Source organism: Scophthalmus maximus, chromosome 1 (genome assembly GCF_022379125.1).
Source record: "Scophthalmus maximus strain ysfricsl-2021 chromosome 1, ASM2237912v1, whole genome shotgun sequence".
NCBI classification, from domain to species: Eukaryota; Metazoa; Chordata; class Actinopteri; order Pleuronectiformes; family Scophthalmidae; genus Scophthalmus; species Scophthalmus maximus.
This window is the reverse complement of record NC_061515.1, coordinates 26236038-26258179: the sequence shown is the minus strand read 5'-3', so window position 1 is coordinate 26258179 and position 22142 is coordinate 26236038. Positions and strand designations below refer to the sequence as shown.

Sequence of the window (22142 nt, the reverse complement as noted above, 5' to 3'; positions counted from 1 at the left end):
GCGCTATCTTCAGGTCCAATATGTTAGTCTGTGGCAAAATACCTGCAAAACTCACTCGAATAACACGCATTCACGTCTCTCTCATATCCAGATGGCATCTAGATATGATGTGAACCTGATCACGGTTACACTTGATATTAATATTTCACCAGAGTGCACACTGGCATCTGATCTCTGTCCAGCTCACATTACATCGGCCTTTTGTTTGCACAGGTCCATGGAAACAACAACAAAAAGAAAGACGAACAATAGAAAAAGATAGGAGCCTTCCCTTAAAGATAAGATAAGATATTCCTTTACTCGTCCATACATTAACCTTTAAGGGTGTCGAAATGTGTGCAATGTATGACACCTTCTATCTTAAGACCCTCAGTTTGAATAAGCCCCGCTACCCAAAAGAAGTTTAACAGGGCACGCACGCACGCACGCACGCACGCACGCACGCACGCACGCACGCACGCACACACACACACACACACACACACACACACACACACACACACACACACACACACACACACACACACACACACACACACACACACACACACACACAGAGAGAAATAGAGCGAGAGCGGAGAGGGCGTAAACACTAACATATGGACACCATTCTCAAAATGCTTACGCTATGGTACATTAGACAGACAACGCCCGGTTGCTGTTCTTGGCAAATGCACGTTGATATATCAGACTGCAATACATAACCATCCGATTGCATTACACCGGGTAACAGATGGACAATAGGAAGCCATGTTGTTGTGCCTCTTTTTGTTGCTCCCCCACCCACGCCTCTGTCTGCACACTGCGTGCATCGCTCTCTAATGTTTGTAGCCTTTTTGGGTTTTCTCTGTCTGCCAGGACCATACAAGACTCCAAGCTGAGTCTGAAATTGTTATGACCCTGGTTTTTTTTTTTACTTGTCTGCACTCATCTTGCTTTCTGCACTTCACAGGCTTTGAGGCGGGGGAACATTGTCGCCGCTTTCATTATTTTACTGTTTTGAATAGATTTTATTTTTTGTGACAAACCCTGTAAAAAAGTAGGTCAGGCAACTTTAATATTCATGTTGACAGTTACCATGTTCCACAGGCTGTGATGGCGAGCATTGCATTACTAGACGGCAGGTAAAAATGGTAGAAAAGTTCAACTTTGAAGCACAAAAAGAAAGAAAGAAAAAATGATGTATAGCAATCTTTAGCTGCAACAAAGGAGACAGGTTTTTTAGGGGTGGGGTTCCTCTATGTGCTCTATGTGCTTGTTTTCCTCTCTGTCCGCATACAAAGCCTTTCTGTCGATCCTTCTTTATATAAACACAGGGACTGTAAAGCCAAGGAATAGAAAGGAAACTAGTAAGGAGATGAAAAATAAGATGGGGGTGGAAGCGGAGACATAAAGAAAAGAGAAAAGTGTGAGGAGAAAGGGGCAAAAAAGAAGATGGAGTGGCAAGAAAGAAGACAAAAAAGACATGTATGACACGAGAGGAAAAAAAGAAGGTATATGACGCGTCTTGGCTTGTACTCCTCCCCTCGTGTGCAGGCCATTTTAATGAGAGCCACATTTAGGTCAGCGGCGGTTGGCTTTTCCCTCTTCCTCTCGTCTTCTTATTTTTCACTCCCCCACCCCCACCTCCTTAGAGGATGATAAAATCCGGCACTGGGTGGTTTGGCCACGAACTTACAGGGATTTGAAAAAAGTAGAAGAGCAACAAAAGAAGTGGACGACAAAGACGCAGCATTTTGAGTACGAGCTGAAAGTAGGATTGGTGAGGGTTGTGATGCTGCTGGTAGCGGTCGAGGATTTTGTGTGCATGTTTTGTGTGCATGTGTCATCATTCCAGGGAGCAGAGTTGCAGTCTAACAGGCTTCTCTGCACTTCTATTACAGCAGTCAGCCCCACAATACCCCATGGAAACTGTTTCTGCCCCCTGACCACAACTATCTAAACCAAAAGTAAATAAAAGAGGTGTGATTCATACAGACCTTATAAAGATCAACACACATCCTATAAATGGACCTAAAAATGTGGATTATTAAATATTGGGTCACTCCCATCTATATCTTTGTTAGTGAATGATCTGATAACTGATTGATTTATTCAATATGACTGAAACCTGGCTACAGCCAGAAGAATATGTCGGTTTAAATGAATCAGCACCTCCCTCATATAATAATACTCATATTCTTCTGACCACAGGCCAAGGAGGAGGGGTAGAAGCAATTTTCCAATCAGACTTATTGCTCAAACCTCTACGGAAACATAGTTTTAACTAATTTGAAAGCCTAACTCTCCACATACAACCAAGCTGGACATGTTAAAATCCAGTTCTGATAGTTGTATATCGTCCACCAGGCCCTTTAGCTGAATTTTCCGACTTTTTATCTGAGTTGGTGCTTAGCACAGATAAAGTCATTATAGTGGGTGATATCAGTATTCATATAGATGGACGATATAGGACGATATAGATGATATAGATATAGATGTTGCCAACGACAGTCTTAGTTCTGCTTTTATTTCACTAATAGACTCAATTGGTTTTATTCAACATGTAAACAAACCCACTTTTAATCACACCCTCGACCTCCTTCTGACATGTCACGTAGTTTAGAAAGGAAGTGGCGTTCCAATAATTACGATGACTCTGACCTAGACTGGAAAAATAGTTCCAGAACCACATATTATTCTTCACTAATAGAGGAAAATAAAAACAACCCCAGGATTCTCTTCAGCACTGTAGCCAGGCTGACAGAGAGCAGAAGCTCTAGTGGACAGTCTATTCCTCCTATTCCTATTCCTATTCCTTATGATTTCATGAGCTTCTTTATTCTAGAGTACAATGTCTAAATATTTAAGCCTCAATCTTTTCAAAGAAAACCATCTTACTGGCTCCTTACATTTTACTTGTCTTTCCGCTTCATGTTGCTATGGACTGCTCAGCCAAAAAAACACAAAAAACTCCCAAAATAACTACATATTTCTTAGTGGAACAATTTTTCCCAAAAAATGGATGGCATGATGGGAGGAAATGGGTATTTGCCCATGATTGGACCCTGGGAGGTTAGCTCGGGCAGAGTGGGTACATCCGTCCCGCTGCCCGGGTGATGCCAAACTAATAATAGATGAGCGGGGATGGGAAGGGAACATGTGGAGAGCTTGTTGATTTGAGAAGTGTTTTAAGAAAGGTATTTTCTACTGCATGAGGGAGAGCAAAAAAAAAATCAAAGCACATCTTTGGACATTTTTCTATTCTTTAGTTCGATATTTGAAATACACCAGTGGTAGAGAAATTTCCATAAACATGCAGCACCACTACAATGCCTGTACATTTACAATAATGGTCCTTTTCCCATAATACTAGGATAATGGTGCCAGAAAAAGAATCAAAGTGTTCATTATTAAAAAAATGCTATTTCATCCTGCTTCTTCCATATGAAATTGCATCATTTTATTCAATTTCCCAAGTCTACTTTTAACATAACAATGCCATATTTCGGAGTAAACATTTTTATTTCACATCTCTTTTCATCAAGTTTCCCATCACTCATGACTAATGGATCAAGCAAAGAATGGCACAAGTCAAAAAACCATTTAATATAGCTCTGATAAGGCTGCAGGGATTTTCACCACTATCATAAGAGTACTATTATGGCTGGGTGAAATGATTTTATGTCATGACCAATCCTGGAGACATCTACAAGACTTCTCAGGCAAATCATTGAGATACATTTGATGACATTAACACTCAGTCTACCATAAAAACATAAATCCAAGCAATGTTCACAAACGAGCAGAATGATTGCCTTATAGATGGCTTTGCTGATTGGCCAAACCACATCAAATGTCTATATCACGGGATGTCTTTCATGTGTGATGTATCCGAAAAAATAGTGTAGGGTGTAGAGTGTTTCACAATGGTTGGTACGACCTCACTCATTTGTGTTGAGGAATTTTCGTCTATCCTCCCTGAGAAACACATAAGATGAGTCTTATCAGGCACCAAGCAAGGTAATCTTATCTATGGCAAGCCAAAACAATCATTGAGCAGCTGAAGTCTCTCTCGAGGTGTCATAGTCGCGGGGAGATGACGACATTACCCTAATCTAAATACACTGCAGAGACCGGGGATGGGCAGACTATCTTGGGACGCCCGACACTGTGAACCTGTTGATCTGTGTAGCGAACCGGAAGTTTCCTCAATATTGAGCTCTTATAATAAATACTTCTGCTTAAGACATCCACGGTTCCTGAATCAGCATCCACTCCATCAATTATTCCATTTCAATTTGTATCTCACAAGATTCTGAAACATAGACAGGTACAACTGAAAAGCGTCTTTGAGGATTCAGAAGATACAATAAAAGCAGCAGACGACGGATAGAGGTCGCATTCTGTCTGGCTAAGGAAAAAGTGTTGTGCATAGCTGATGACAACATGGGATTTAAGACACTGATGATCTGCCAGTGTCTTTAATGTCGTATTGTGTTTGAATGGTGCAAGGAGATTTTAAAAAGACTATAGACTGGTTAAAGTCTGGGTAATCTCAACAGAACAAGACAAACAGAACTGAACTCCAAATTAGAGGTGTTCCAGTACCATTTTTCTCTTCCCTATACTTTGCGTATCGGCCAATACCAAGTACGGCCCTGATACCAGTGCATTTAAAAAAGTAACAACTTAAATAACGTATTTTAACAGCTGAATGCTACTAACCCTGTATGGAAGTGATGATTGCTTTCATTATTGTTTGACCTGTCCCAGGTTAAACCCTTTCTAAAACAGAAACATACAGATAATGAAGCCATAGAACTTGACATCATAACTGAAAAAAGAACAAATAAATAAAGTGTAATGTAGTGCTACATAGAGCTCGCAAAAATGTCAGCAATTTGGCAATAGTTGACGCTGGAAAGTGGTGTTTTATCTGGGTGGAACTACTTTAAAGACGTGGTATTGGATCTGTACAAAGATTCCCGTATCCATCGCTCCCCGATCCAGGCATTTCCGAAACTGGTATCATAATCGGAACATCTCTAATGAAGCCTTAAAGATACTTAAACTTACGAGTTTTCTCCCAGTCTGGAGGTTTACGTGAAAATGGAGTGACCCAGGTAGAAATTCTGTCTAGAACTATGACCAAAACGGGGCAAAGGGCCTCATCATACAACATTTAAAATGGATACATCTTCCTAGTGTGTGAGTGTCTGCAAAGGGGTGAAAGGGAATCAAATCTGTTAAGCACTGTATAAATGCAACCTAAAAAATATATTACAAGGAATTACAGACTAATGGCGCTCGTACAGGCAGTTTCGCTCCTATCTTCTCTTGGTGTGGCGGCTTCTACACCAACTTCCAGTGTCCAACACTGTCATCATCCTAACACAAACTCTGAATGTCAACTGAATCACCCCACCAAGTACAGACCGAACATCTGGACCACCTGCTGAATTAAGCAAATTCTTCTTCACAAACTTCTGCGGCTTGCTCTGTCTATTAAATGATGCTGTATCCTTCACTTCCCCTCGGTTTGATGTGTTGCGCTGATTTGACTGCAGGCTCTCATTTTCAAACCGGCCAGCTCAGTGGCAACAAAAGCCGCGGTAAAAGCAGAGCGAGGGATGACAAAACAACACAGCAATGCGTGGAAAAGCCAGAGGTGAACGGCCAGATGAGAAGAAGAGAAAGGAGACGCTGAAAAGAGTGAAAAGGTCTGATTCAAACAGGAATAAACGGAGCCATGCTGGCACAAACACAAAGCAGAGAGCACACAGATTACAGTGCACTACAAAGATAGAGAGGACCAAGTGAAAAGCTCACCAGTAATGTGTGTGGATTGTGATGTGGAGTCTAATTGCCTTGTAATGGAGGCAGGTGTTGTGTGCTAATTGAACAGACATGACCGCCCCTCACACACACACACACACACACACACACACACACACACACACACACACTGGCATGGCCCCTCTTTCGAGCAGCTAAATGACGGAAACTGAAATCGTTTGGCTGCAGTGCTTTAGCCCACGAAGTGTCAAACAGGCCTGACTGTGTTAACACCAGGGATAAAAGGGATGAGTCATGACTGTGTGTGTGTGTGTGTATGTGTGTGTGTTTATGTGTTTTATCTGTACAATACCTTTTCAAGGAGGTGTCTCTGTGCCACTACCTGCGGACTATGATGAGCAGGTCATGAGCATTTGCATTCAAAATACATTAGTGAAGGTTTTAATAATCCTCCTTCTCCCCAGCCAGTACAAATGGCCATACTGTGTCCGATGTCGTGTTACATCTGCATCTGCTCCACTAATGAGGCACTGTTCTGATGAGCAGCTTACAGCACTGGACTTGGATTTACATAAGAGCCAACTGCTCCACTGCACAGACATTTCTTATCACCAGATACAGGAGAGATAATAAGACAATTCAATGTGAACGTTTTAGTGGTTCCTGGACCGTTATGGATAATGGAAAAAACACATCCGCAATTTGTGAGCGGATATGTTCAAGATTTTAAATCTCTTTTTTCTTTTGGTAGTTTATGTTTTTGCTGAATACTGGTAGTATTACAGAGTTAACAATACCTGGTGCGTGCGTGTGTGTGTGTGTGTGTGTGTGTGTGTGTGTGTGTGTGTGTGTGTCAGTTATCCTCCAGAATTGTCCTTCTAAAGGCAAGTACGTGTATACATATATATATATATATATATATATATATATATATATATATATATATATATATAAACTCAAAATCCAACCCAGCCTCAACACCCCATCGTTCCAGTGTCAGAACTTAAAGAGAACACATAGTGGATGTAAATCGCACACTGGAAAATTATCAAATATGAACCTAATTCATTCAGGAATCACTTGTAAGGTTGATATACAAAAAAAAAAAAAAAAAACTTTAATTGACAATTGTTGATCTTATCATCATCTTCAAACTTCATGAAAACAGAGCTTTAAGGCTTAGACAGTCAAACATTAATGTTAAGTCCAGTTCATAGATGTGACTGGCTGCATACAAAGTTCCTACCTAATATACTTTTACAGGCTAAAACAAAGAGCAACGCAACAACAATATAACTTAAAATGCAAATGTAACATCTACAGAGATAGTAAACCATTGGGTACTGCTACTGAATTGGTTCCAATGTGAACACAACCCAACACTGGGCTTGTCTATGGTGATGAGCATTTTTTTTCAAGTCGAACACTATTTCAAAACACTAAAACAATCACACACAATCATGTGGAAGTTCACTGTGAGCGTAATTTTCCACAGAAATCCAAATATTTTAGAACAGGATAATGGTTAACCCTCAGCCTGTCCTCAACCCAATTCAACTTGTTACATTAAATGGACAGTAAGTGATTTTGGAGAAAGCTTGTTTCTCTCTTTATTGATATTATGATTTAACTGCTTGGGCCGGGCTGCAAACCCACAACCTTGGGTATGTCAGACCTACTGGCTAACCACTAGGCCAAAAGCCCTGAGTTGCAGCGCCACCCTCAAGCAGCATTGGGTCTCAGTGAGAAAAGGACTACAAGAAGAACCACAGACAGATTCAAACACACTCCTGAATCCTGAGCCCAGACGAGATGTATGAATGGAGGAGACAGTGGATTACAACACTAAAGCATGTGAAATGAAACACAGAGTAAAGGTGTTTCTCCCTGCGCTGACGCCGGGCGGAGAGTTGGCGAAGTGACAAATTTAAACATGTCCTGTGTGTGTTGGATTGCACTGTGATTTATTACCTTGATGCAAGCGCTGATCCCCCAAAAAGCCACTAATCCCCCAAAAATACTTCCAGAATTTGGAGGGAAGCGTGGAGGAGGTGGGGTGAAAGAGAAGTTATCCAACAGTCATGGATAATGTAATGATTTTCTCAAACTTCTCAACATGTAATGCTCTGACCCTCTTGGCAGTTGCAAAGGTTACGGTATCCAGGATATCAACCTCAGGTACATGTTTAAAGAGTTTACGGAAAAAATACTTCAAATACTTCCCTCTCCCCTGAGGTTTTACAATTTGTCACACTTGTGACTAGCAGGGGTTAGGTTTCCAGTGAATGTATATAAAAAACATGCAAGTAGTGTAGACTAATTGATTAAAACTAAGACAGGAAACTGGAAACAAATGAAGCCAAGGCAATGGATGGGGTTTAAGAGTAATTTTCAATTGTGTAATGGAGTCCAGGAAGAGGATGTGAGGAGGGAGGGAGTTCCAGAGTTTTGGTGCTGCATGGGAGAAACCTCTGGCACCAACCGAGTTTGATGGCTAGTAGTGCCAGTAGACCTGCGTTAAATGTCAGTAGCAAGATTTTCAAGGTGATCGTTTGTGAAACAGGGAGCCAGTGCAGTTGAAACTGCAGGGTCAGTGACGTGTTCAGTGGACTTGGAATGTGCGATGAACCGTGTGGCAGTGTTCTTGATGAGTAAGAGTAGGTGGATAAGTTTGTGGGGGATAGCAGCCAAGATTGTATTGGAATATTGGAGTAGTCAATGCCAAATGTGACTCGTTGATGATGTTGACGGTTCTTGTGTTGTGGGTTTTTGTCAAAACAATTGTCCAACCCGCTTCGGATTTAGGGATCCATTGTGCTTCCACATTTGGCTAATCATGTTGGTAATTAAATATGGAACAGCTCATTAACCTCCAGCCACACGACTGACATTAACACAGCTAGGTGGTGATTAGCACACAAACACACTAATCACCCCATTACGTTTATGAAGCAGCTTTACCTACTGTCTTACCGACTTTATATTACCAACGTTTATGTCTTAATACACTGTTCAACTGTTTATCATGGTTAATAAAGCAGCAGAGGCCACCATGGCTTTTTTGCCCTGTAATGAGTCAGGATTAATTTTAAAATACAACAAGTTGAAAAGAAGGAGACGGTTGTACATTTATTCTCCCCACTGTAAATTAGCATTCAAAATTTTTCTTTTAATGATATCCTTAGCAAACATGACCAGTCAGACGGTAAAGACACGTGGTTAACAAGCCAGATTAGCTGGTACTTAATTTGGAGATAGCAAGCAAACCTTATTATTTTGCTACATTTTTGGCTTTAGTAGCATGTCATCACACATTCCTGAAGACAACATGCAAGAATTTCAATCACCGTTGACTCCATGCACAGTTCACTAGTGCCTCCGCAGTACTATTTTAACTTTTGATAACAGCTTTGTGACTACCTAGCCCTCTTCAGGCACAATAAGAGCTGTGTGAAAAGTTTCTCCCATGCCATAACACCATTAGTATTTACAAACCTGCCTTAGTCTGTGGCAGACATCAATAACAGATTAGCATTAGGCTGCTACAGCCTGAAAAGGGGTTCAAAAGAGTCAGGTTTCACTGGTCCACATGGCACTGCAAACAAGGCAAGGGCCTAAGTTTAGATAAAGCAGCTGGAAATGAATCTGAATTGTGTAGTGTGCAGGTAAATCTTTAACCCAGAATATCCTGAAATATATGTGGTAGCAATTAAGCACAGTAGGTAATTGAAAATATAAGAAAACAAGGCCCTTGTGTTACATTTACGTCCTGCCAATTCTGCTCGTAATTACAACTACTGCAGCCAAGAGACCCGCATTTTATTCAGACTATCTGCTGTTATAGGGTCACATGAGGTTTATTTAATTTAATTTTAAATATGAAATACATAAATTGTTGATCACCTCTCAGTGAATGACCAATACTCAGGTGTGACTACAAAGAACAGTCCACCGGCATCCAACTTTCCGTTACAGACTTTGACAGATTACTGTCGAAAAAATTAAATACAGTGTTACTTGTTTCTCGCCGACTTCCAGCCAAATGCGCTGCCTTCATCTCTCGTGTCACCTCATTTCATCGTTATGACAGATTCTCTGTTTCCTCCCTCTCATCGAGCTCCACCGTGAAACCATTTACTGATCCACACTTCCATATGCACACGCCCACTCCCCACATCATGCAGTTCAAACACAAAATCATTTTCAAAGCAGACCCAACACACACACACACACACACACACACACACACACACACACACACAAAAGGCAAAGACTGTTGTAATGAAATTGAAATGAAAGCACTAATACCGTATCAATCTTTATCTAATCCATTCTGTGGAAGGAGAGGCCAATTGTAATTACCTCCACCTCAGTTTGCTCTAACAAGAGCCAGCATTCACATCACTCTTACCTATATTACATTTACTTCTTTTTCCCCCACCAATTCGACATCCTACGGTTGAATACCCTCCACACAATACCAATCAATTTCCTGTCACACAAAAGACCTTAGGGAGCTCTCAGTATCCTTTTCAGACAATCCAGTCCAAAATTATGGCTTGAATTAAGGTGTAGTACTGGGCCATCTGCAGTTCTCTGGATGAGGAGCAAATCATTGCATAATTTCTTGCCAAAAACAAGAAATTAAAAAAGAGTTACAATCCTTTTTACATCAGTTGAGTGCTCTTGCTCTCTGATCTCTGCTTCCGGTTCTCGCTGAGGGAATGGGACAGAACCCATGCCATAAATGAGCCAAAATGAGACATGACAGGATTATCAGTCCAGAGCCAGTTCAGGCTATTTGCAAATTCAAATCCATGTGCACTCCAAATCTTTCTCAAGCTTAAAGAAAGGGACTACAGAGTGGAATTTGGAGGCAGGAAGGACTCTGGTATGACAGACTCTGAAGTCAGCAGTTGGATGACTTCTTGGAAAAGGGATATGCAAGATCCCCCTTCTGTACAACTTTGTTGTTTTGGGGTCCTGGGAACACTCTCTTTTCAGAGCTGTTTACTGAATAAGCCTCACATTCTCTGTTAGCACTTGTCCGACACTGGATGCCAAGACTTATGCTTATTTTATTATAACCTGGTGCAAATAAAATACATTACTATACTAATGTGCTTAGCCAAATTTGCCTGGGAGGAAATTGCTCCTTTAACTAACTACAGTGGATAAGTCTTTTCCAGTCCTCTTAGTGACATGTTCTAACCGGAAACACACAAGACAACTTCCCAAGCATCGAAGTGCTTTAACTGGCCAAAGAAAATCATGCCTGAATGACTTCGTCAGTTCACATGCATCACTTGTTGCACACTATGTTTCTCCATCACACACACAAACACACATACACAAGCACACGTTGCTCTAATATCCTACATTAGTGGATGACCCACTCAACCTCCTGAGCCTCAGCTGCCCTAATCATGTAATGAGGTTCCACTATATTGCCACAGGTTTTGGGTCTTTTTGTCAATATCCAATTGGCTCGGAGCAGCCTCAGTATCAGATGTAATCATCGGGTGTACAATAACCACCTAGCCCCATCTCCTATAAATTGAATTTGTATACAGTGAATGCATTTTGAAGGAAACCCAATGCTGGCTGTGGATTTTTGAGGAATGTGTTATGATGAATGTGTCATTTACAGGGGGCAGAAGGCGATTTTGGAGAAAGGTTGGCAAATCCGCGACCTCGGGTATGAGAGACCAAGGCAATAACCACTAGGCAAAATCGCAGAATTGCAGTGCCATCCGCTAGCACGTCTCTTGAGGTGTTGACGAGTGATGTTTACAAACTGCATTCTAATGTTGTGAGGTGTGGACTGCACAATTTTTTGGTTTCGATTTACAGTCAGAAACTTGGATTATTTTTTTCCTGGGTCCACACAGAACTGACAGCTAGCAGGCCGCGAGGAGTATATTTGCTGATTTTTACAAAATGTGTATTGCTTTAGAATTGCGTACTGTCCCTTTAACTTATCTAGCAAGTTGCATAAAATGCTGATATTGAACATGCTGTATCTTGCAACAAGTCCTCCAACTCATACAACAAACTATGTCATGATAATGTTCAGACTCTCTCAATACTAAGATAGGTATAGGGAAATATCTTTATTAACTTCACTACCTTATCCCAAATTTGCATGCAGGTGGCTGCAGAAGCTCCTCCTAATCTTCTTATTTTTAACTTCCTCACACCTAATTTTACTAGTAATGTTAAACTGAGCCACTCTAAAAATGCTATTACAGACAGTTATGGTCTGTATTTTTTTCATCATGAACTTAGTTTGTACATATTTACACCAGGGACCAGCTCAAGGCACTGAAGCCAGCCCAGCATGATGACCAGAACAATTCACATCCCCCGCAGAAATCAGGAGGACACGCAGAGGAAGAACGAAGGAAGAGAGCTGGGTCCAGACATCAGAAGAGAATATACAGTATAACGTCCATTCTATTTTTATGGGCAACATGAGATCGCTGTACAATAAGATTGATGGGTTTGCAGCTCTAGTCAGGAATGGGAGGACTTCCATTAGTGTAGTGTTCATGTGTTTCACAGAGATAATAATAATAAGATAAGAAAGACAATACTTTGGATTTCATCACTGCCATTGACGGCTTTCAGACAGTACAATTGGAAGAGAAAAATATAGTGCTTCTTTCACTCAAATTAACACATTGGCACATGGTGCATTGACCACGTTTTGGATAAGGTCGAAGGATTTTCTAGTTAGAGTCTGACTATCCCTTAGTCCTTCGTTTTGAGGCGACAGAGTTGCCTCGTGATATCATTAAGTGTGGATAGAGATGAATGGGCGGGATTAAACAGAGGAGGATTCATTAAAAATTCGATCCTTGTTGGTGTTAACAGTGTTTTAATGTGCAGCCTCTGTTCACGAGCAGCCTGCACCTTTATCTTGAAGGACAAAATAGATTGTTTAAAGAAGGCACTTATCCTGAGAAAATGGATCAGGTTATCATGGTGAACTTGACAAGGTAGTGTTTTTTGTTTGTGACTGTTTTGTGTCCTCGTATGGTCTTGTCATTCTCCATGTCTTCATTTATAAGCTTTCTTTTTTCATGAGTCACAATCGTGCACGTCTTGGCATCTGCGTACGGGAAAAAAGGTGCTCTGCTTACTATTCAAAGTAAAACATTTCCTTTGAAAACAAGTCATATTCCATTTGTGCTCCTTGAAATATAACAAAACCCCAACAGACTGACATCTCCCTGCTCATTGTTGATAATGTCTCTGTATTCCAAAGAGAGCCTGATCAAAACAGCCTCCTATTGGAACAGCACAGCTGTAGACTCTACCTACATGGCATTCAGAAAGTCGACCCTGCTGTGATCAAAACAAGACTCCCAACAGATTCATCCATGCTCTCTTTTACTGCCATGGTACATCTGTTTACTTCTCTCTCCCCATACCTTTCTCCACCCAAAACGCTTCACTATATTTAAATTGTAAATCCTTTTATCCTCTGATTTGGCTTCAATTTCTTTTGTGAAGGACAGGAACAAAAGCACCAGCTATATGAAGAGCTGCAATTACTTTTAAAGGATTAGTTTGAGACCTTGAAGGGATTATTTTTACTTTTGACATGCTAAAGTATATTTAGATGTAGTCAAAATATCTTTGTTTTTGATTAGAGGGAAATGTTGCTTGATCATTGAGATACAAGTAAAATTCAATTTTCAGCTTGTAGTAGCGGTTCGGTGCAAAGGAAAGTAATTTCAATTTAATTGAGTTGTCACAATCGACAGTGGCAGTCGTCTCAGATCAGACCAAATTACCTGCATAAGACTCCGGCTTCCTCCCAAAGTCCAAAGACATGAAGATTGGGGTTTGGTTAATTAGAGACTCTAAATTGACATGAGAATGTGCGGGTGAATGGTTGTTTGTCTTCTGAAGGGATAAAGCAGTTAAGATAATGGATGGATGGATTGATGGATATTTGCCTGCACTCAGAGTGTAAATTCAATATTGCTCTCTGCAGAGCAGTGAGCTGATGATGTGACCACCTGCAAGAGCTTTAATGCATGGTTTGTGTCAGATTTGCAGTCTTATGTTCATCATATGTTGAACATATGTGAGTAAAACTCGTGCAGAGAGAAAATGTATGATTAGAACAGACAATCTTATACGTTGTCTAATTACAGAGAACTCATTTAGAGCTGAATGAGTCTATACATCTGGTTGTTTGAGTCCCCCCTCAGGAGCCCTGTGGAGCCACTTCTGAGAGCCGCTGATCTCTTTTACAGCATCTCCTGTGACAATCACCCACCGCCCCAACCTCGAGCAAGATGAACAGGCACAAAGGATTAAGAAGATATGATGTCAGTGTTTAAAAAAACAGGCTGTCACAATTGGAAAAGATTTGTTGTCCAAAACTCATACCAAGGCCGCAGGATTTCTTATGCACTGTTGGAGAGGACTACAAGATTTCAGTGTCGGTTTGTCCAATACACAACTGGTGACAAATGTTTGGTACTGGATGACAGTAAAAATGAATAAAAGGTATAAAAGTCATTTTTGAAACCCATCTGCCACTGTCAGATTTACTGATTAGCTCTGCGCAGATGGATGACTCTTACATCAGTCCAAGGACCATGGCCTCTAATTTTTTTTTCAGAAAAGGGTAGAGATAGCAGACGAGTTGCTACACTGCATAAAAGAAGAAATTAGTTGCAGAACGGCAGCGAAAGTGCCTACAACAGCTTCCGGTCGCAACAGAAAGACAGCATCTGAGACGGCTACAGACAAAAAGAGGTTGGATACTACAAGGAGTAAACAGAGTAAATATCTGTGTGGCTTTTTGCGTCAACTCAGGGAGGAGAAGGGTTGAAAGGTAGTTATCTGCTTTCCAAAAGATAATTGCTAAACAAATTTATCCCATTAAATTACAGCCATGCGATGAGAAAGCCCTCATTATTTAATGCAATTGAAATCTGTTGTCATTTCTTAATCTTTTATGACTTAAAGACATTGTTTAAAGTGCTCTAAAGCTTATTCCATGTGGAATGTGGAATCCTAATGCAGTCTTTCTAAATTCAAAATTAACTTTATCTACATTCAATTTTAGCCTGCAATGTGAAGTTTGGCAGGTACCAACTGGTTTGATAAAAAGAAATGTAATATAAGATGGTTATTTGAAATCATAAATAAAAGTCATGTCTTTCCAATAGAAAAGACAAACCAGCTTTCTCGCACATGGTGCAATGATGGGTACCATAAACATCACCAGTAATAAAACGGAAGGCAGAATGATACACTGAGTCCAGAGGTTTGAGCACAGAAGAGGCCGCATGCCTATAAATCACATCAGCATAATCTAAAACTGACAGGAATACTGATTCAATAATCCTCTTTCTGCAAGGCACAGGGAAACTGGCTCTAGTTCAAAACAGGAAACCAATCTTCTCTTGTAGTTTAGATGCCAAGATATTATATTCTAGAAATCTCTTCAGTGGAATTATGTAGGTTGCTGTTACTGCATCACTGTCTCTGGAAAACAATACAAACGTTGTTTTATGTACTTTCAAAATTAACTATTGGATTTACATCTGTAAGCACACCTTACAGAATATTAAAGGAAGTTTGCATCTATTTTAAAAACAATATGAACTAGCATCATTTGTACAAAGATGGACATGGCAGCCAGTTAAAGATTAGGGTATGTCATCAATGTAAATGAAAAATAAAATTGGTGATTTTCTTTCCAGACATGCAGTTAGTGAGAACAAGCTAAACTAGAAGGGCAGGTTTCATTCCCCTAGGTAGCCATTTGTGTCATAGTATCCTTGAGCAACAACACTTACATCCTGGTCATTCCCTTCCAACAGACACAGAATTCAAAACTTCCCTATAGCTGTACTCCAAATAATTTTTTGAAGTTTTCTAAATGTTAAGATTTTTGCGATTCCTTTTATGATTATTCTAAGCTCACCAATCACTTATTTTTCAATGGATTGGGTTGACATTTGTACTGAACATTCAAAGAATGTAATTCATTTGTAACATGCATTTTCTGAAACTAGTTTCCAGCTTTCTTGCAACCAAACTTTGATTCAATGTCCCATAAACATGGTTGTCTCACATCTAGAAGTTATGTTGTTCTGTGTAACACACACTTTCCTTTCCAAAAAGGATTATTTTAATTTCTAAAATAAAAATAAAATATGTTTATATATTACTTTTTCATAATCTAATAATTTTTTAGACCATATTTCATAATTTTCACTGGATATAATATTACATTCAGTGGTTTCATTTAATTTCTGTACTGTGTAAAAGCATAGTGCTTTTTGATTTTAATGGCCAATCAAAGCCCTTTACTAAGTCTACTAAGTCACATTCACCCAGCACTTCAATATATAGCCTAGCAATTCTCTGTCACTTACACATCCGTTTCACACACTGCCAGCACAGCCATCAGGAGCAGTTCAGTGTCTTGCCCAAGGACATTGCAATGCAGACTTGAGCCGGATCGAAAACCAGCAGCCTTCCAATAAGTGGATGACCGACTCCACCTCCACTCCTGAGACATAGTCACCCCTCTTGATACCTATTGATCCTGCTTTTCATTGGGTTCAGGGGATTTGCTGGTTACAGCTTTTAACGTCCTCGCTTTGTTAGCCTAAATTTAAACCCTTTCCAGTAAAAAATAAGTGACTGGTGAGGCCAGTGAATAACTTCCAGTGAAAAACAAGCGGTCTAGTCAGGGCTCCAGACAAACATTTTACATTGGTTGCACTGGTGCGCCTTACTTTTTCATATGGGTGCACCAGCACCAGCAGCAACCTGTTTTACAGGCGACTCTTTAACTATTGCAGTCTATGGGAAAAATACTTTTTGGGCCGCTTTGTATTTTTCACTGCAGTAACCACAAGTGGACAAGAGGATTTATTTGCTTCAAGGCTGAGAGAAACACCCGGGGCTTGGTATTTAGTCTCTGTGCTCCCAGTCCTCTGTCAGTTCATCCTGTTTGTTACCTGTCCTGTGATTTTGTTTTGTTTTATATCTCCAGTGATTTAGTTATTTGGACTTTTTGAGACTACAAGTCTGTTTTGTTTTCACTTTAATTAAAATATTTTTTTGTATTGCACACTGCATCTGCGTCCTGTTCCTGCACCACCTTCACAAAAACAGAATCAGATTCCTTGTGTGTGTTCACATGCTTGGCCAATAAAGCCAATTCTGATAGAACACCACATTGAAGCCATGACATTTATGACATCCATTTAAATATGGATGTTGCTGTAAAGAAGTAAACATTCTAAAACATGGATGCTTCTCAAACATCTTCTATAGATCTCGTTGGTCAATGTGGACAAATTTCAAGAAAAAACTAGAGCTTAGGTTGGTCGGGGAATGCTGTTAAAGGTACTGGTGAGATAGTGAAATGCTATAGCGGACGTAACTATTGCATCCTTGAGTTTGAAGGCTTATTAGATGTGTAATTACTGTAATGCATTTCATAACATTATCAGACAGTAGTTCACAATCAAGATCTTGTGGGAGAACATTCCCGTTTTCATTATAAAGTAATCTGCCAGGAAAGTAACTTACATATTTGCCTTGCCAATGGTGTGAATTTGAAGGATTGTCACTCGACACACGCCAGGTTTGTAGAGGTGTAAAAGTAGGTATGGTTAAAAGCTTTAGATAAGATTGGACACCCGTGTTGTACAAACTAGATTGTTTCAGGCATACTGAACCCTTTAAACTGCCCTAGAACATTGCAATCGGAGTGTTGAGTAGTTATTTCAAAACCTTCTCGTCATGCAAAGGAGAAGTCTTAAGTACAACCAAGTGCAATATCAGATGTGCCACCAACCACCTTTAATCCTCAGCCTTGCTTTCTAGTCCAATTGATCTCTCCTGTACTGACCATTACCCTCTTTATTTCAACTAATGCTTTTACTGGCCAGTCAAGCTTCAATATCCACTCCTTAGCATGCCGGTTAGCATGAGAAATCTGGTATGCAGATGAATGTATGGCTCTGAATCATTCTGCGTGCTTATGTTTCTCTTCAGGGCTTCACCTCCCCATTATTGTAAGCATTAAGATGCACGAGAGGCACTTCAGACGCCTCAAGTGATTATCGTCAATTACATGGTACCCATCAGGGGAGCTGGCCTGAGCCAGGCAGCGAATCATCTGTGAATCACAAGGAAATGAGGAAGAACCGACAATGGCTTGATGTGCTGCGATACTTAAACACTAACAGGTTTGTGCTTCAACACTGTCCTCCCTGTGTCCGGCCAACAATTATGAAATGGGATTAAACTGACAAAAAAGAGGTGTTTTATTTCCCCAAACATTTCTGTAAATCAAGGACTTAAACCCGGATCTTATTTTATTATATTTGCCAACTCACTTCAACTCACTTTATCAATAGGGATTCTGGGGACACAGCAAATCTGTTTCACAATATAAAATTTGGGTCTGATAAGGAAGGAACATAAGGTATCACACAACCAGAAGTTTTAAAACAAAACCTCATATTAAGTCCTTTGATTTTGAATCTTGTATCCTCATCTATAGCACTGCAGAACTGCATGCACAAAACTACAGTAAATATACACCTGGAGGCTGAATCTAATCTATTAGCAATGGAGATGTTGGTTTGGCGTTTTACTAATCTTTCCATTCATTGGTTAGTCAATTGACAGAAAATCAGAAAATTTGATGGCAATTTCATTGCATTTAATTACTTGTGAACTGAATATCTTTAGTTTTTGGAACGTTAATTTAACAAAGACCAAGGTTAGAATCACTGAAATGGCCGACTGTACTGTGGCAGTTGGTAATATCTACTATCTAGCACAGGTAAGAAAGATTTATTGCTGTGCTGTATGCCCTGGATGCAGAATATGTACTTAACAAACTGTACAACTGGCTATTAAACCTCAATACTTTTTTGTTATAACTAAAATGTGTTTGTAGTACCAAGTTTCTTAACCTATCAGATATCAATTGGTCTGGACAGATTTGTAATTAACATATTTGATCACATAATTCTCACTTTATTAATCTATTTTTTTAATATCATTTTGGGCATTTTACGCTTTTATTCGATAGTGGGGAGATTTTAATTTGGCAGCAGTAAGTGGTGATTGTTCCGGTTAAAAGTTTTTTTTGGGCTAAATATTATATCAATCTAGCCACATTTCTTGGACTGATCCTGGTATTCAAGCAAAAATTCTAATTTGGGAGGTTTGGCCTCTTTAGTTTGACTCTTAAATAGGGATGCACCGATCCGATTTTAGTATTGGATATCGGCCCCGAAGAAGAAGCGGTCTACCAGCAGCATAGTGCAAGACCAACAACCTTTCCCTGAACATAGCGAAAATGAGGAAGATTATCAGAAGACTGGGGGAAGGATTATCATGACCAACAAAGCCAACCTAAACTTTGAGACATCATTCTAAACCATTTGGAAAAGTTCTAGGCTGGCCCCTTGGGTTGGGTACTAAAATCTGTACTATTAAGGGTGGCCTAATTGTGTCTGTAGTACAGACAACTGATTCCTGTTACGATAAATTGTGGTAAATATTGTTACCTTAGGATGCATCTGAGTAACGGAGCAAAGAGAGAAACGGACAGTGAGGCTCACCATTGTTGATGCTGGGCAATGCTCTAGGGCTGCTGGGAATGCAGAGACAAATACAGACGGACAGAGATGTAATGACCTGGCTCAATGGTGGCTCTCTGGCCCATGGAAAAGCAAACAAGTGAACCAACTCTGTGAGAGTGCACCGGGAACTGCATGTGGACCAGTGAGGAGGCTGTGGAGGATACGGTGGCTGAAAACAAGGAGAGTAAAACGCTTCCATATCGATAATCTCATCAAATAGTCAAGAGTTCCCTTACGATACAGGTAGAAGAAGACCAGAATAGATGTGACAAAGCGTGTTTTCTGAGGTTCTGTTAACTTTTTTTTCTTTCTTTTTTTAAGATTCTTTTTATGGGAATTTTTTGGATAGCATATAAACAAAATGCAAAAGTCAACACCCAAAACCCAACCAAAACATACACACATGCATACCCATACACACACGGGGGAAGAGGTACAAGTATGTCCAGTTCATCTTAAACACTAGTCCAGGAGACTAAAACCCATAAATGCCTAGTAGTATGAATACAGTAACAAAACAGAAACAGGTAAAAACAATCAGTGCATAAGTACAAGTATAAATACAAATATAATCAAGTTGCCTCCAGATATTGCAAAAAGGGAAAAGATTATTTTCATTTATCCTGATGTTTTGAATACTTGGTCCGCATTTTCTCCATATGGATCACCGACACAAGTTAATTTAGCCAGTTTCTGAAACAAGGTGGATTTGATGCTTTCCAATGCTTGAGAATAAGTTTTTTCTCTAGAACCATACCCATCAATAAAGCTGTTTGAATGTATAGCGGGAGGATTAAAGAGTCCTCTGAGAAAGAGTCTTGTGATAAACCCCGGAGAAAAAGACAAATATTCCTCACCAGAACACTAATTTGAACATAATAAGCACTGTAGGCACTAACAGACTTTTAGTCTTGCTACCAGAAACATATCTGGTCAAACTATAACAGTTTGCTATGTGGCCAAAGGCAAGGTAGTTGTAGTGATTAGCTGCTTTTGATGTGGTGGGGTCAGTGTCAGTGAAACAAAGGTCAGAAAAAGATTGATGAGATATCTGACCTGTGTCAAGGTCTCCGCCTCCCTCTTGATTCGGCCTTGAGAAAGCCACTGCGCCGTCACCGTCCTTCCCGTCCTTAGCCCTGGAGGACACAAAGCAGCAGGGAGATTAATAGGATGCAGGACTGCTTACACAGACTGTAACATTACATGATGTGAGGCAGGTCAACACAGATGGGAAACGCTCACACTTATAGAGGTTAAAAAGAGCAGCGAAACCAACACAGTCAGCTGCACAGTGTAGTATCACTATTCCATTGAGAAAAAGCAAACAGGGTTACAACATAAGTAATTTGTGACATGTTGGGAAAACTATGGCAGATGCAATTTACACCCACATTCTAGGCTCTGCTGGACCACTTCAATGACTCACATTGGAGAAGTTGTGGTTTAGAGATGCAACAGTTCATCACTTAATCAATAAGTAATCGACTGCTAAATTAATCAGCAACTATTTTGATAATCGATTAATTGGTTCAGGTAGTTTTTATGAAAAAAATGTAAAAATTCGATGATTTCAGCTTTTTAAATGTGAATATGTGGAATTACGGACGAATCAACTAAACCATTAATCAAGAAAATAATTGACAGATTTTTCAATAATAAAAAATAATTGTTAGTTGCAGAGATTGAGACTATAAATTCCTCAGGAAAATGTTTAGTGGCGTTACAAATCAAGTGAGAAGTAGAATCATTTTCTCATAAACTTCTAAACTTCTTTTTGCAAACAGTGAGTCGCCCTCTGATGGTCATTCCAGAGAATACAGGCTTCAGGCACTTCCGCATTGGCTTAATTTTCCGGACCCAGTGACTACGTCCATTTTTATATACTGTACAGTCTATGCCTCTACCCCATGCACACTTTGTAGATCTTTATACTACATCAGTGTATGATGGGAGAAGGTGAAAAAAAAAGAAGTCATTGGACGTCTGTGGCTCAGGAGGTAGGTCGGTCGTCCACTTAAACTGGATAATGTGTACGGCCGGCTGTGACATCACCACAGTGACAAACTAGGTTATAGATGCGCTTCAGGCACGCCTGACATAGTGCAGTCTTCTTCTACACAAAAAGTGTCGCTGCTGATAAAAAACACTTCCTTTCACCGCTGGAATCGCCACAAGAAGAAGAAGGGGGCGTCACGCACCATGGCAACGGTGACAGATCTGGTGTTGGGATTCGTCTTCTGAATGACAACAGACAAGTCGGGGCGAATTCAGTGTCCTAGTGAAAACCTCCCCTCATTATCCCTGAACAACACTGTCTTGTTAGCTTTCTACTTATCATATTCAAAGTAATACACACATCTCTCCTGAGCACTCATTCCAGAACATCATCATCTGTCCCTGGACAATGCAACAACCATCGAGATGATTTGGCTAAAACTGTGGGAGCTGTCATGTCGTTCATCATTATATACAGTTTTTGGTTTAACCCCAGACCATGTCAACTCCTCAAAATGCCTCTGGAGCTGGAGCTGACATCGAAAAGAGGCCTAATTTCACAGACTGTATGACATCATAGAGAATTGCCAACAGTGTAGCAGTCAGTTTACAAAACCAGAATCTCATGAATTCATCACATGTACCATTAAAACCCTCACCAGCAGTTTAATTCAGTTCCTTATCGAATTATATTAATCAAATAATATATCATATGATATT

At 40.1% G+C, this 22142-nt stretch overlaps 1 protein-coding gene across 1 annotated transcript in view; it reads right to left on the bottom strand.

Moving 5' to 3' along the window:
* The window catches only part of adam19a (ADAM metallopeptidase domain 19a), a 160170-nt gene that overhangs the window by 110525 nt on the left and 27503 nt on the right, over positions 1-22142 (bottom strand). Inside the window, exon 2 of the mRNA XM_035637076.2 lies at positions 20484-20563. Coding sequence (XP_035492969.2) covers positions 20484-20563 — 80 coding nt within the window. The remainder of the gene's footprint in view (positions 1-20483; positions 20564-22142) is intronic.